This window comes from Eptesicus fuscus, chromosome 12 (assembly GCF_027574615.1).
Source record: "Eptesicus fuscus isolate TK198812 chromosome 12, DD_ASM_mEF_20220401, whole genome shotgun sequence".
NCBI lineage: Eukaryota > Metazoa > Chordata > Mammalia > Chiroptera > Vespertilionidae > Eptesicus > Eptesicus fuscus.
This window is the reverse complement of record NC_072484.1, coordinates 73,589,843-73,603,365: the sequence shown is the minus strand read 5'-3', so window position 1 is coordinate 73,603,365 and position 13,523 is coordinate 73,589,843. Positions and strand designations below refer to the sequence as shown.

At 42.1% G+C, this 13,523-nt stretch overlaps 1 protein-coding gene across 1 annotated transcript in view; it reads left to right on the top strand.

Moving 5' to 3' along the window:
• RALGAPB (Ral GTPase activating protein non-catalytic subunit beta) overlaps window positions 1–13,523 on the top strand; it is an 86,881-nt gene that overhangs the window by 15,928 nt on the left and 57,430 nt on the right. Inside the window, exons 5-9 of the mRNA XM_008158372.3 lie at window positions 4,484–4,670; window positions 6,147–6,278; window positions 8,696–8,874; window positions 10,503–10,651; window positions 10,776–10,992. Coding sequence (XP_008156594.1) covers window positions 4,484–4,670; window positions 6,147–6,278; window positions 8,696–8,874; window positions 10,503–10,651; window positions 10,776–10,992 — 864 coding nt within the window. The remainder of the gene's footprint in view (window positions 1–4,483; window positions 4,671–6,146; window positions 6,279–8,695; window positions 8,875–10,502; window positions 10,652–10,775; window positions 10,993–13,523) is intronic.

The window sequence follows — 13,523 nt, the reverse complement described above, 5'->3', positions numbered from 1 at the left end:
TATTGCGAACAAATGCAGCGTGGAATGTTCGCGCGTGACCAGGACGGCTTTGATACCTACACCGGCCCCCTGGAACTCCCCCTTGGGCATCAGGGCCACGTTCCACCCCTTAGCTGTTGCTGTGTTCCTTTGGATGCAGAACTGAAATACTAAGAACGCACCTTACTCGGGACTGCGATCGCCCTCTCCCTCCTTCCTACCACCCCAGGCTGCCACTTCCAAGCTGGACCGGTCCCCACCTTCGGAGAGAGTCCCGGAAAAAGTGAGAAAGTCCCAATCCAACGACTGGGTCTCCCACATGTGTCCGTGGCTGAGCCCATTGCGCCTTCCTGGGCCTGCCTGGCATCCAGGCTCCCATGTTCCCTGCGGATCCCTGGCGGCTCCCGCAGATGGCCCCCTCGCGGTGCTGGTACCTGGCCCCGAGGACGCCCACAGCTCAGCCAGAAGTTGCCATGAGGCTCATACACCATAAGCCTATAGTTACAATCTCCGGGGAACAGATGAAGCGCGGTCACTCGGAGTAACTGGGATGAGCCTGATATCGCTGCTGGGCTCCTGGAGCTCTGCCTTGGGTGTTGAGATCAAATCATAACCCTTACCGATTTCCCCGGAGCTAAAGAGGAAGGCAGCAATATAAAAGTGGCCACAAGGTAAAAGTCAGAGAGATGGATCTAAAGGGTGCGGGCATGGGTGAGAGAGCACCCCTGCTCTCCAAGATCCCCAACTTTGTATTATTTACCTCGGAGCATCTCTTATTTGGCTCCGAGTGGTGGAAAGCGTCCAACACAGCCCAAGTCATCCGCTGGGACCTCCTGGCCGACAAGGCGCAACCCTGGCCGCAGAAGAGACATTTGGAAATAATTTTTCAGGAAGCTGCGGGGGGGAAGACAGACTCCACACATGACTTCCTGGCAGCTCACAGGGACAGGGACGTGGAAACTACCCGGGCAAGTGGGCATGGGCTCTTGATTTCCTTTCAATGTGCACAAATCCATGCACTGGGTTACTAGTCCTAGATAATAAAAGGCTAATATGCAAATTGACTGAACAGCGCAATAACCGGTCGTGATGACTTGCGCTGACCACCAGGGGGCGTGCGCGGAACATGGTGGGCATCGGCACGGTGGGATGGCGGAGTAGGTGAGTGGGGGCGCCAGTTGCTGTCATTGGGGCGAGCCTCTAGTGGTTACTGAAAATTCATTGCTCCAGTGTGCCGTGGTCCCGCCTGGTGCTTGCACCTGCTGCTGGCACCTGCCCCACTCGCACCCACAGCCAGCACCAGAGCTGCCACTTGCACCTGCTGTTGGTGCCTGGCGCCAGTCCCGATCGCTTGGCATCATCAGTGGGTGTGAGCAGTGGCTGCCGGCCCCTATCGCCCCTCAGGGCTTCTCCATCTCCCCCTGCTCCTGAGGGGCAGTTGGGGCTGGCAGCTGCCTCTCACACCTGCTGCTGGTGATGGCCCTGCTCGCACCCACTGCTGGCGCTGGCCCCGCTCGCACCCACAGCTGGTGCTGGAGGAGCGGCCGCTTGCACCTGCTGCCGGCACCTGTTGCCGGTCCTGATCACTTGGCACTGTCAGCGGATGCGAGCGGCAGCTGCTGGCCCCGATTGCCCCTCAGGGCTTCTCTACCTCTCCCTGCTCCTGAGGGGCGATCAGGGCAGCAGCCGCCGGCCCCCGTCGCTCCGCGCCGTCAGTGGGTGCGAGTGGGGCCGGTGCCATCAGTGCGTGGGAACAGCAGGAGCGCGGCTGCTGGCAGAGAGAGGACCAGGGCCGCAGCAGGAGGGGCCAGGCAGGGTTGTGGAGGATGGGCTGAGAACCAGCCCTGTGCCTACCACAGCCTTGTGGCCCATAGTTACTTTCAAGGTGCACAAATTCATGTACTGGGCCTTTAGTATATATATAAAAGCCTAATCGACTGTCTGACTGATTGGTAGCTATGAAGCACAATGACCACCAGGGGGCAGACGTTCAATGCACAGTCATGAAAACATAGAACAGACTGATGAATTTCAGATGGGAGGGGGAAGGGGTAGGGCGAGAAGAGATTACCCAAAGATCTTATATGCATATTAGAGGCCTGGTGCATGGATTCGTGCACTGTTGGGGTCCCTTGGCCTGGCCTGCGGGGATCGGACTGAAACCGGCAGTCCGACATCTCCCAAGGGGTCCCGGATTGCGGGAGTACACAGGCCAGGCCGAGGGACCCCACTGGTGCACAAATTTGTGCAACAGTCCTCTAATTTATTATTTTAGGACTAGAGGCCCGGTGCATGAAAATTCATGCACTGGAGGGGGGGTGTCTCTTAGCCCTGCCTGCCTCCCTCTCACAGTCCAGGAGCCCTCAGGGTGGGAGGTGACCCAGCGATCAGGGGAAGGCGACAGACGCCCCTGTCACACCTCTGCTGCTGCCACTGCCAGCAGCACAAACCTCGGCCGGCCCTTGGCAGGTGCCCCAGTGGGGCTGAGGGGACTGGGTGCCCCCATCTTGTGGCTGTGGGCGCTGCCATATTTGAGGGCGTGGCAGTCAATTAGCACATTCCCTCCTTATTGGCTGTGGACACCACCATCTTTGAGGGCGGGACAGTCAATTAGCATATTCCCTCATTGGCTGTGGGCACCGTCATCTTTGAGGGTGGGGCAGCAATTAGCATATTCCCTCCTTATTGGCTGTGGTCACTGCCATCTTTGTGATGGCATGAGGGTCTATTAGCATATTCCCTCTTTATTAGATAGGATAGAGCCTGTATAAGAAACAACAAACTAGTGCTTATGTGTAATGTACCTGGTTACAAAGTAGTTATCAAAGTAGATTCTGAAAACTTGATAGCTACAGAAGATATTTTCTTCAGCAGATGAAACTTACACATAGTCTTAAAGTATTCTGTGACAGTATTCTATTTGTTACCTTGCCGTTAAAAATCCTGCGATTTGCCCTGGCTGGTTTGGCTCAGTGGATAGGCCTGCGGACTCAAGGGTCCCAGGTTCGATTCCGGTCAAGGGCATGTACGGTGGTTGCGGCACATACCCAGTGGGGAGTGTGCAGGAGGCAGCTGATTGATGTTTCTCTCTCATCGATGTTTCTAACTATCCCTCTCCCTTTCTCTCTGTAAAAAAACAATAAAATATATTTAAAAAAAAAAAATCCTGCGATTTTATAAGACTTTAGAATGTGGCTTAGAAGTCCTGCTTTGTATTTTATAGCACATTGTATACAGATTGTAAGTTGCCATTCTAGATCCACGTTTCCTGTTACTTATTCATCTTTACTAATATATACGTGAGTGTGCTGTGCTCTCACACTGATGCAGTGTCCAGGAAAATATCTAAAAGGCATCATAGAATTTTTGTGTTGAAAGGGACCCCATAATAGGAATATCCTGTCTGGTATTGATGATAGCAGTCATTGATTCATTGTGTCTGCTACTCACTCCCCAGGCCTGGATCTCAGCAACACAAGGCAGGCAATCTATCCCCTTCTGGGGCTTGTTATTGTGGAAACTATGTTTTTGTTCATTTGAAATACACATCTTTATAACTTTCCTTTCTAGTCCCAACTTTGTCTTCTGGAACTCTGCAGAGTACAGATCCCTACTCTTTTCCCTAGTTCCAGGATTCTCAGCAGAGGAACAGCTATGTTTTCATGGTTGAGACTTGTCCTGCCCAGCAGTAGTCCTTTTGCTTCCTTCTTTATCTCCCTAGTCCTGGAAGGGTGGCTTTCAAACATCTGAAGCAATTTATAACTAAGTTTGGATGTAGAAAGACCTGATTCCTTTACTTACTGGCTGTGTGAATTTGGGCAAGCTACTTAAATTTCCTGAACCTAAGTTTTCTCATCTTCAAATTGGGTTAATTGATAATCAGTAATCCTATATAATAAAAGGCTAATATGCAAGTACACCGACCAGTCGCTATGATGCGCATTGACCACCAGGGGGAAGGCGCTCAATGCAGGATCTGCCTCCTGGTGCTCAGTGTACTCCCACAGGGGGAGCGCCACTTAGCCAGAAGCCGGGCTCACTGCTGGCGAGCGCAGTGGCAGTGGTGGCAGCACTAAGGACCCCGAGGCGGACATAACCCAAGGGGTCCCGGACTGCGAGAGAGCACAGGCCTCTAGTAGATTTTATAAATACTTATCCTGTAGAATTAATGTGAGGATTATGGGAGGTTGCTCATCTTAAGCACTCATTCTTTCCTCTCTCCCCAATGTGATCCTGTCCCACTTGCTAGAAGATTAAGATCTTGGATAAGAACTGAGCAGGGTGACTTGAAAACTTTCAAAGTGATAACTGGTTAATATAGCTATGATTTCCTTCACAGCTACTCCTAAGAATCATTTCTTATTCTTACTCTTAAATGGTCTGAAAGTCAAAACTTACCATTGCTGTTATTTTAATTTTTTGACCAGCCCTTTTAAATCAGTGAATTGAAGATTCTGCTTTAAAAATAAGTTTATCAAAGATACGTTTTCTTTTTGTTGGTAAGGTGGAATTGCTGAGAATCTGGCAGAGAAGTTGATTGGTGTTCTCTTTGAGGTTTGGCTACTAGCTTGTACTCGGTGCTTCCCAACACCTCCATATTGGAAAACAGCTAAGGAGATGGTGGCTAACTGGAGGCACCACCCGGCCGTGGTGGAGCAGTGGAGCAAGGTCATCTGTGCACTCACTTCAAGGTAGGTTATTGTCATTGACTTACCTTCCTTCATCCATCTTACATAGTTCTGTCTTTCTTGGATTCATGGAATACACTGTAAAAAGCCTATACCTTGTATCTGTTATTGTGGTACTTTAGATACAGAATCAAGCCAATTTTATTGTGTTTTTATTTTATTATTATTATTATTTTTTAATCCTCACGCGATATTTTTTCCATTGATTTTTTAGAGAGAGTGGAAAGGAGGGAAGAAGGGGGGAGAGAGAGATAGAGAGAGGGAGAAACATCGATGTAAGAGAGACACATTGATTGGTTGCCTCCCACATTTAGATTGAACCTGCAACCCCGGATGCACCCTTGACCAGGAATCAAACACTTGACCTTTTGGTGCATGGGCCAACACTCTAACCACTAAACACACCAGCCAGGGCAAATGAAGATTCTTCACAATACCATTATTGTACCTAAAAAAAATCTTAACAATTCTTTAATATTAGTTAGCCATTGTATATTCAAATGTCCCTGAATGTCTCAATATCCTTTTCTTTTTTATAGTTGGGTCTATTGAATCCAAAAACAGAAAAGGTTTAGGTATTGCATTTAGTTGACATGTTTCTTAAGCCTATTTTAAATTAGGGAAGAACAGTTGCGGGGCACCCAGGCCTGCAGGGGAGAGCAGTTGGGGGGGACCAGGCCTGCAGGGGAGGGCAGTTAGGGGCAAATAGGCTGGCAGGGGAGCAGTTAGGCATCAATCAGGCTGGCAGGGGAGTGGTTAGGGGGTGATCAGGCTGGCAGGCAGAAGCGGTTAGGGGCAATCAGGAAAGCAGGAAGGCGAGCAGGCAAGCAGTTGGGAGCCAGTAGTCCTGGATTGTGAGAGGGATGTCCGACTGCCCGTTTAGGCCCGGTAGGATCGGGCCTAAATGGGCAGTCGGACATCCCTCGAGGGGTCCCAGATTGGAGAGGTGCTGGCTGGCTGAGGGACACCCCCCGCCCCCCATGCACGAATTTCGTGCACCGGGCCTCAAGTAATTTACTATAAACAAATGAATAAATATTTTAAAATCCTTTTATAAACTAGAAATCTGGCCCTGGCCGGTTTGACCGAAGGGTTGTGGGTTCAATTCCTGATCAAGGGCAGGTATCTCGATTGCAGGTTCGCTCCCTGGCCCCTGGTGTGCGGGAGGCAACCAATCGATATCGATGTATCTCTCTCACATTGGTGTTTCTCTGTCTCTTTCCCCCCTCCTCACTTCTTCCAATCTCTCTAAAAATCAATGGGAAAAAATATCCTTGGGTGAGGGTTTAAAAAACAAAAAAACAAAACTAGAAATCTGCTTCTAATTTGTCTTATAAACAAGGGTTTTATTTATCTTATTCACTTCAGTGAGGTATAAATACATGTTTCATCTATTTTCTCTTGTATTTTAATGCTTGAATGTATTGTTCATTCTAGTTAAGAAATGAACTTAGTGGTGTGATTTTCTTTTTTTTCTAGATTGCTACGCTTTACATACGGTCCTTCATTTCCACCATTTAAAGTTCCTGATGAAGATGCCAGTCTGATCCCTCCTGAAATGGATAATGAGTGTGTTGCACAGACATGGTTTCGCTTTTTACATATGTTAAGGTACTGCTAATTTAGTTTTTCATGTGCTCTTTACCCAGTAAGTGTCTTAGGGCAGAAACCATGCTATAACTTTCCTAATGGATTTCAGAGTGTCAGGTGGACCCAAAGTGGACAGCACACCCATCTACATCATGTGCCTTCTGCTCTCCCTGTTGGTAGGGTCAGGGTATGCTCAGCTGCTCTTGGTCTGTACTCTCTAGGAGCATGTTTCCTGTGGTATTTGCAGCATTTTGTTCTCTTGCCTGTTGCTACAGCATAGATGATATTTTTCCAGGACTTTGTCACATTTTGTGGGGCCTGGATACTACCTTGCTCCTCTCAATGACCAGCACTGACTGGTCAATATGGTTCTCAGATCCTTTCCTCTAGTAACCTTGTTTAAAATTTTGCTGAGGGATACTGTAAAATTTCAGAGGGATAAATTGCTACTGTCTGCTATTTCTTTCTTTTTGGTAATTCTATTCAATTCAGCTTCATTGCTTCCTACCTTTCTCTCTGCTAGCCCTATCTTTGTGCTCTGTGGAACTTTTGTTCTGTTGTGTACTTGCATATTTTCCTTGCATATCTTTTCTTTTCTTTCTGGTTTGACTAGCCTCATTTTTCTATTTGTATACTAGTGATTCTAATTTATTCTGTATGACCTTTTTATAAATTAACCCTTTGCACTCGCTTGCTTTTTTCTCGATTCCTGCTACCAATGCTAACCGTGTCGAGTCACACTCGACATCCGAGTGCAAAAGGTTAAGGATGTTAACCATTTTCTATCTTTTTTTTCCAATTTGTTTTTCATCTTTCTGTTTATATTTTTAATATATTTTTCTGTAATTTTGTGTTTATTTAAGATTAGAAGGGTTTTCTGTGTTCTAATTTTCATTGGAATGTCTGTACTACATGAAATTTTGAGTGGGATGTTAGTTGCGGATATTAGTTTTTGTTTGTTTTTTATGTTCCTAGTTTCCTAAGCATTCAAAAAATTTTAAATTTAAAAATGTAAATGAAATCAGGAAGAGTACTGAATTTTATTCAAATCATATTTTGGGATTTATTTTAAACGATTAAACGTTTTTTATTTTTTTACCTGTTGATGTGATATATTAATTTACTTCAATACAGAGGTTCTGTTTCAGTAAATCTAGGTTGAATTTGGATTTTTAACAGGCTTCTCTACTTGTGTCAGATATACAGAGCATTGGGAGCTGTAGGAATGCAGTTTCTGTTATCTGATCTATATCTTTTGTTACCCATTCTCATTTCAAAATTTTTTAAATCTGTTCTCTAATATTTGTGTACCAGTAAAATCATTTCAGATATACATGTGGAGAAGCTGGTATAAGCTTTCTGGTACTGCTACTAGACTTATCCCCTCTATCCCACATGATGAATTATAGTTCTATGGATACAGTCTAGTAACACTAGAAGCCCATATATATGGTCCCTTGTTGCCACTTGCAGTTAAGAAGAGTCTGAGTGGGTAGAAAGGTTTCAAAGGGCAGAGCAGTTATAAACCATTGTTTTGTATTTCTCAGCCTACTTCTTTTGAACTCATAGTTAGTGGAAATTCTTTCCAGGTACTGCCTGTAGGTTTAAACAATATCACTTTGAGTTGGAGAGGCCATTTAATGGATAGCTAAGTAGCCCATTTTGAGTAGAAATCTAAATCTATTTTTTAGTGGAAATATTTAAAATTATTTACACATAAAATATAACTCAAGCCCAAATACCCAGTATGTTGTTTTGAAAAATATGTTTTGAATATATGCAATATATTCATGTACATATATATGAATACAAACAATCCCAATTTTAAAATAACTGAATATGTTAGTATTAAAGTAAAAAATTTTTTCTTGGAGTTATTGATTTATTTACAATTTTTATTCCATTGCTTAATTCCAAACATATTAGAAAAATATTCACGTATACTCTTAAAAATTAAAATTTTCTAGTCTCATTTAGATTCTCATTCTTTGAACAGGCAGAGTAAGTTCATGTAAACATACTGCAGATCTTCTGTAAAGAAGTGCTGATGTTTGAGTCTCTAATCTATTAACCCTTTGTACGCCATAAGCGTCTATAGACGCAAGCAGTGGACCTTCCCCACATGCCATGCGCGTCCATAGCCGCAAACCTCGCATATCAACTCTGGTCGCCCAGTTTTAAAATCAGACTTGTTAGTGATATCTCTGGGTTTGTAAAGAAAATTATGGTAACTTAAATTCGTAAATATTCCAGCACATAGGGAAGAAATGGGGATGGTTTCTGTTTTGGACGCATGGCAGTTAACTAGTTAAATACAGATTAGTCTCCTCTCTGAATTAAATAGGCACAAACAGCCCTGTTCTTAAAATAGATTGCATGCAGTTTATTGCTAAAGAATCTTTTAAATGTTTAATTAATTCTTCTCTCTCTTTCGATAGTAATCCTGTGGATTTGAGTAACCCAGCCATTATAAGCTCTACTCCCAAATTTCAGGAACAGTTCCTGAATGTGAGCGGAATGCCACAAGAATTGAATCAGTATCCCTGCCTTAAACATCTGCCTCAAATATTTTTTCGTGCCATGCGTGGAATCAGCTGTCTGGTGGATGCATTCCTAGGTGAATTTTGTGTATGTTGCTAGATGTTTGAAGAGCTACATGTAGATAACTCTAGCGTCTAGTTTTATTTATTTATTTATTTATTTACTAGTAGCCCGTTTGCACGAAGATTCGTGCAATAGACCTTCATTCACCTGGCTGCCTGCACCAGTTTTCTGCCAGCACCGGGGACCCAGGCCTTGGCTGTGGCCACCGCCTTCTGCCTTCTTTCAGGGTCGGGGCTTGGCCCCGGGCGGTGGCCTTGGGCTCGGCCGCACCCAACATCCCTGCTAAGGATCGCAGGAGCCGACCCCCAGTGGTTTCCTGCGATCCGTGCAGGCTCCCCACTGGTGCCCAAGGCCAGGAAAGCCTCCGCCCGAGGCTTTCCCAGCCTTGGGCTCTGCCACACCCCAACGTCCCTGCAATGGTTTCCTGGTGGGCGTGGCTTGGTTGGTGGGCGTGGCTTGGGCATAGCAAAGGTGTGGTCAATTTGCATATTTGTCTATTATAAGGTAAGATTTATTTTAGAGTCTAGTTTTAGAAACTATTATGAAAGCCCAAGAAAAGGATGAACAAATTTGATTATAAATAACAAACTAGGAAAAGTTATTTGGAATAAATAGAGGGTTTTTGTTGTCTTTGTATGAAAAGACCAGACAGTGCTAAGAAAAAGAATAAGACCTGGTAGATAAATAGACAAAGGATATGAATAAAAGATTTGCAAAAGAAGACTGTTCATTCTCACTAGTAATTCAAGAAAATACAGATTCAAATGTATTGGGTATCATTCTTATGTCTGTCATTAGGAGGCAAGTTATACCTTTTGTAAACTACTATTTTGAACTGTTTTTCACATTTTAGGACTATGAAAAGTCAGAATTTTTTTTACCTGTTGAAAGTCAATATTTTAATATGTATCATTTTCTAAAGCATTTGTTATGTTTATTTGTTACTGAATTACATACATAATAAATATACAGGTTGGGCAAAAGTAGCTTTATAGTTGTAATATAAATAATACAATAGTTAATAAATAGTAATACAAGAATACATTCTGTGTTTTGTTTACTCACAACTGTAAACCTACATTTGCCCATCCCTGTATTAGCTCAAATTAAGTTTGACTGTCATATAACAACTAAAAATACCAGTATTTGAAACAAGATAGTTTACTTACATATGTGTTAAACCCAGGACTAGGCAGGACAGGGCTGCTATAGCAGTTCTACCATTGTCAGGCACGTGCATCTTGTGGCTTGGCTCTCCATCCCTTCTGCACTCTCTCATGGGCCATGATGATTGAATGAGTTAGTTCTAACTATCCTCTTCAGGAATTATGAAGGAAGGAGAGCCTACACTTGATTGGTCCTTTTAAGGAGATTCCCAACATCACCCACTTTTCTGTGGTCAGAACATGGCCACATCTAGCTGTAAGGGAGGCTTGAAAATGTTGTTGTTGGTTCTGTGGAGCCAGGTCCAGCTAAAATCTGTGTTCTATAACTCAGGAAGAGAGGGCAAATGGGTATTCGGAGGCTACTAGCAGTCCCTGCTGTAGTCTGTACTAAACATTCACTGGTGTTGCTTGAGGAAGATTTTCTGACCACATATTTTGAACTATGAAGAATAACTCCATTTGTCTTTTCTTAAAGGCATTTCTAGACCCCGATCAGATAGTGCTCCTCCAACACCCGTGAATAGATTAAGTATGCCTCAAAGCACTGCTGTCAGTACCACCCCACCACATAATCGAAGGCATCGGTCTGTTACTGTGAATAAGGCCACCATAAAGACAAGCACAGTAAGTTTTCATCACCATTATTCTGTATAATGTTGACTTTTTAATTTGCTGTCCTTTTAAAAAAGTCCTGCTATTTTTTCAAACTTTTCATGAGTGTGAATATATGTTTGTGTCCTTCTAATAGGTTAGTACTGCTCATGCCTCGAAAGTTCAGCACCAGACATCCTCCACTTCTCCTCTTTCAAGTCCAAATCAGACTAGTTCAGAACCCCGGCCACTGCCTGCCCCTCGGAGACCAAAGGTTAACAGCATCTTGAATCTCTTTGGATCATGGTTATTTGATGCAGCATTTGTTCACTGTAAACTTCATAATGGGATTAACAGAGACAGCAGCATGACTGGTAAATATTGCTTAAGAAATTCGTTATCATTTTTTCTTTTCTTTCTTTTCTTTTTAATCTTTCCTACCTGCAAGATTAATATATATCTTAAAAAGCTCTCTGTCTCTGACAAAGCAATGTCTTGTTTTTAACCCCTTCCAGCTGAAGTAATAATTTTGGAAGTTTTGCTACCTGTCCTTTTTATGTTTGTTTTATGAGGTTTGGCTTTTGTCTGGTTTTATTAGACACACTTCATGTTAGCCATTTTTGTTGTTGAATCAGATTTCTTTTAGTAGGTGACCTGGAAGTTCCCTTCATGTCAGCCAGGATAATAATATTGATATCAAGAATTAAATATTTTCACCAGGAATTTATTCAGAAGAAGTGTTTTCTTAGATTTTGACAACCATTCACTCATTAGTACATATAAATCTCAGAAAACTTCTGCTTCACAAGACTCTAACTTCTCAGGTTTTAGTATAGAGGAAATTTATTTCACGTGTACCATTTGTTCTGAAACTAAAAAAGACTGGTGGACAATAACTTTCAAAATACCATTTGTTCTGAAACTAAATACCATTCAAAAATACCATTTATTCTGAAACTAAAAAAGACTGGTGGACAATAATTCAACCCTGATAGCCTTACTTAGGTTTTATTATAGAAACACCATCTAAATAAAATCTGATTTATTTTTGTCATCTTACCTTTGTATTTGGAAGTAATTGCATAGGGTGCAGGATGGGATGTAGGGTAGTGCAGTATGTACTTAGGGAGGGCTGTTTATGACATATCTTATAGAGCTGAATAATAATAATGGCTATCATTTATTGAGCTGAAATGCTCTGTGCCAGGCCCTGTGCTATCAGCATCAGTGAGTGTATTGGTTGTTTGGTAAGAAAGCACTTTTCCACTGGGGTTGGAAATAGCTTGGTGTAAAAGGAGGCTTAATTGCATTAGTTTATGCCTTTCTAGGGAGAATGTTAATTCCAAAGATAAAACTAGCGGCCACAAGGATCTCTGCTTTCTTTCACAAATGCATTTTTACCTATTTGTATCATTTCAGAACTAAGGTCTATGTCTGTTAGCATTATATACATATAATTATTTTGGATAGTCTTACAGATCTTTTATATAATTTAGAAAAGTTGTGACTATAAAGACATTTTCAGGAACATAATTTGAGATTGCATGGTTGAGTTTAGGGATTCCTTTGTTTATTTTGTTCAAATTTAGACACTTTGTATCCTGCCATTTTCATATTATCTTTTATTTACAAGTTTAAAAGTGGTGTTTATTTATAGATTAGAAAATGTACTTATGATGACTAAATGAAAACTTAAAAACCATTTTTGGCTTATATTTTCTTATGTTCATGTGCTTATATTTTTAGTTTTCTGAATTATGTTTATATTTATTAATTTATATATTATAGAATGAGTCAGACATATTTTTACTTTTATTAAGATGCAATTCTTACAGTGTAACTTTTGGGTATCAAGCTGTTGACACTAAAATCCCTGAATCCAGAGTGGTTCAAGCTGCTGCCTCCTTGGTGGGCTTGCTTAAAGAGAATTTACAGATCTTCCTGCTCTCTAGGGATTTTGTAACAGCTTTGCTCACCCTCTTGTTCCAAAAGATAGAAGTCAGAATTCAAATCATATGTGGGCAATTCTTACTTTTAACTCTTACCATTTTCCTTGGTGGGGAAAGGACAGATAGAAACTTCTCTTCCCTGATTGTGTTCAGAGATGAGAAAGGCTGTTCCATTACCCAGGAGACTGGAGGTGTCCAGATAATTGAGTGGGTTAGAGTGCTGTTGGGTGCCACTTTTGAGGTCCCAGGGGTGGTGGGAAGTTTGGGAATACTAACACTGTTAGTCTGTTTTCTAAGTACTGGCTGTCATCAAGGAATTCTGCCATGCAGTTCACCTCTAACTTAAAATGTTTGCTTCTATGAACTGGTTAGCTTTAGATTTACATGACAGTACACTGTACTTTGTAAAAGTAACATTGAGCTGGGAAGGGTTAATGAATTAAAATTTTAATGCACGTTATAGGCAGTTCAAAACCTCAATTCTTTTGTAGTTGTGTAATTTTCTTTGTTCATTTCTTTTGCATGATACAAAAATTATATTTTTGGATCTGAATGCACAATTTCCTATGTTTTTGAACTAGCTTGTGGTATCATAAAGCTTTTAATCTAATTTTTAAAAAGCTAAAAAGCTTCTTAACTTACTGTAAAATTTCACCATCTTTAAAGTATTTTATAATTACTGCTGTCCTTTGATTTGTTTCCATTTATTTCTATTATCTTGCAGCATCTTTTATCCAAATTCTTCTTTCTTATAAATCTTGTAAGTAGGAACCAGAAGCTTCTCCTTAATTGCAGTCATGTTTTTATTTTTTTCATAATTCCATTAAAAAATTTGATTGTCATTGTCTCTTGTAGTTTTTGCACTTGGGAAGAAAAATACTTTTCTGTGTTTTGAATGGGGAAGATTGTTGGCAAAAGCAAATTAATCTGCCTGAATCAGTCCCATTATTTCTGTA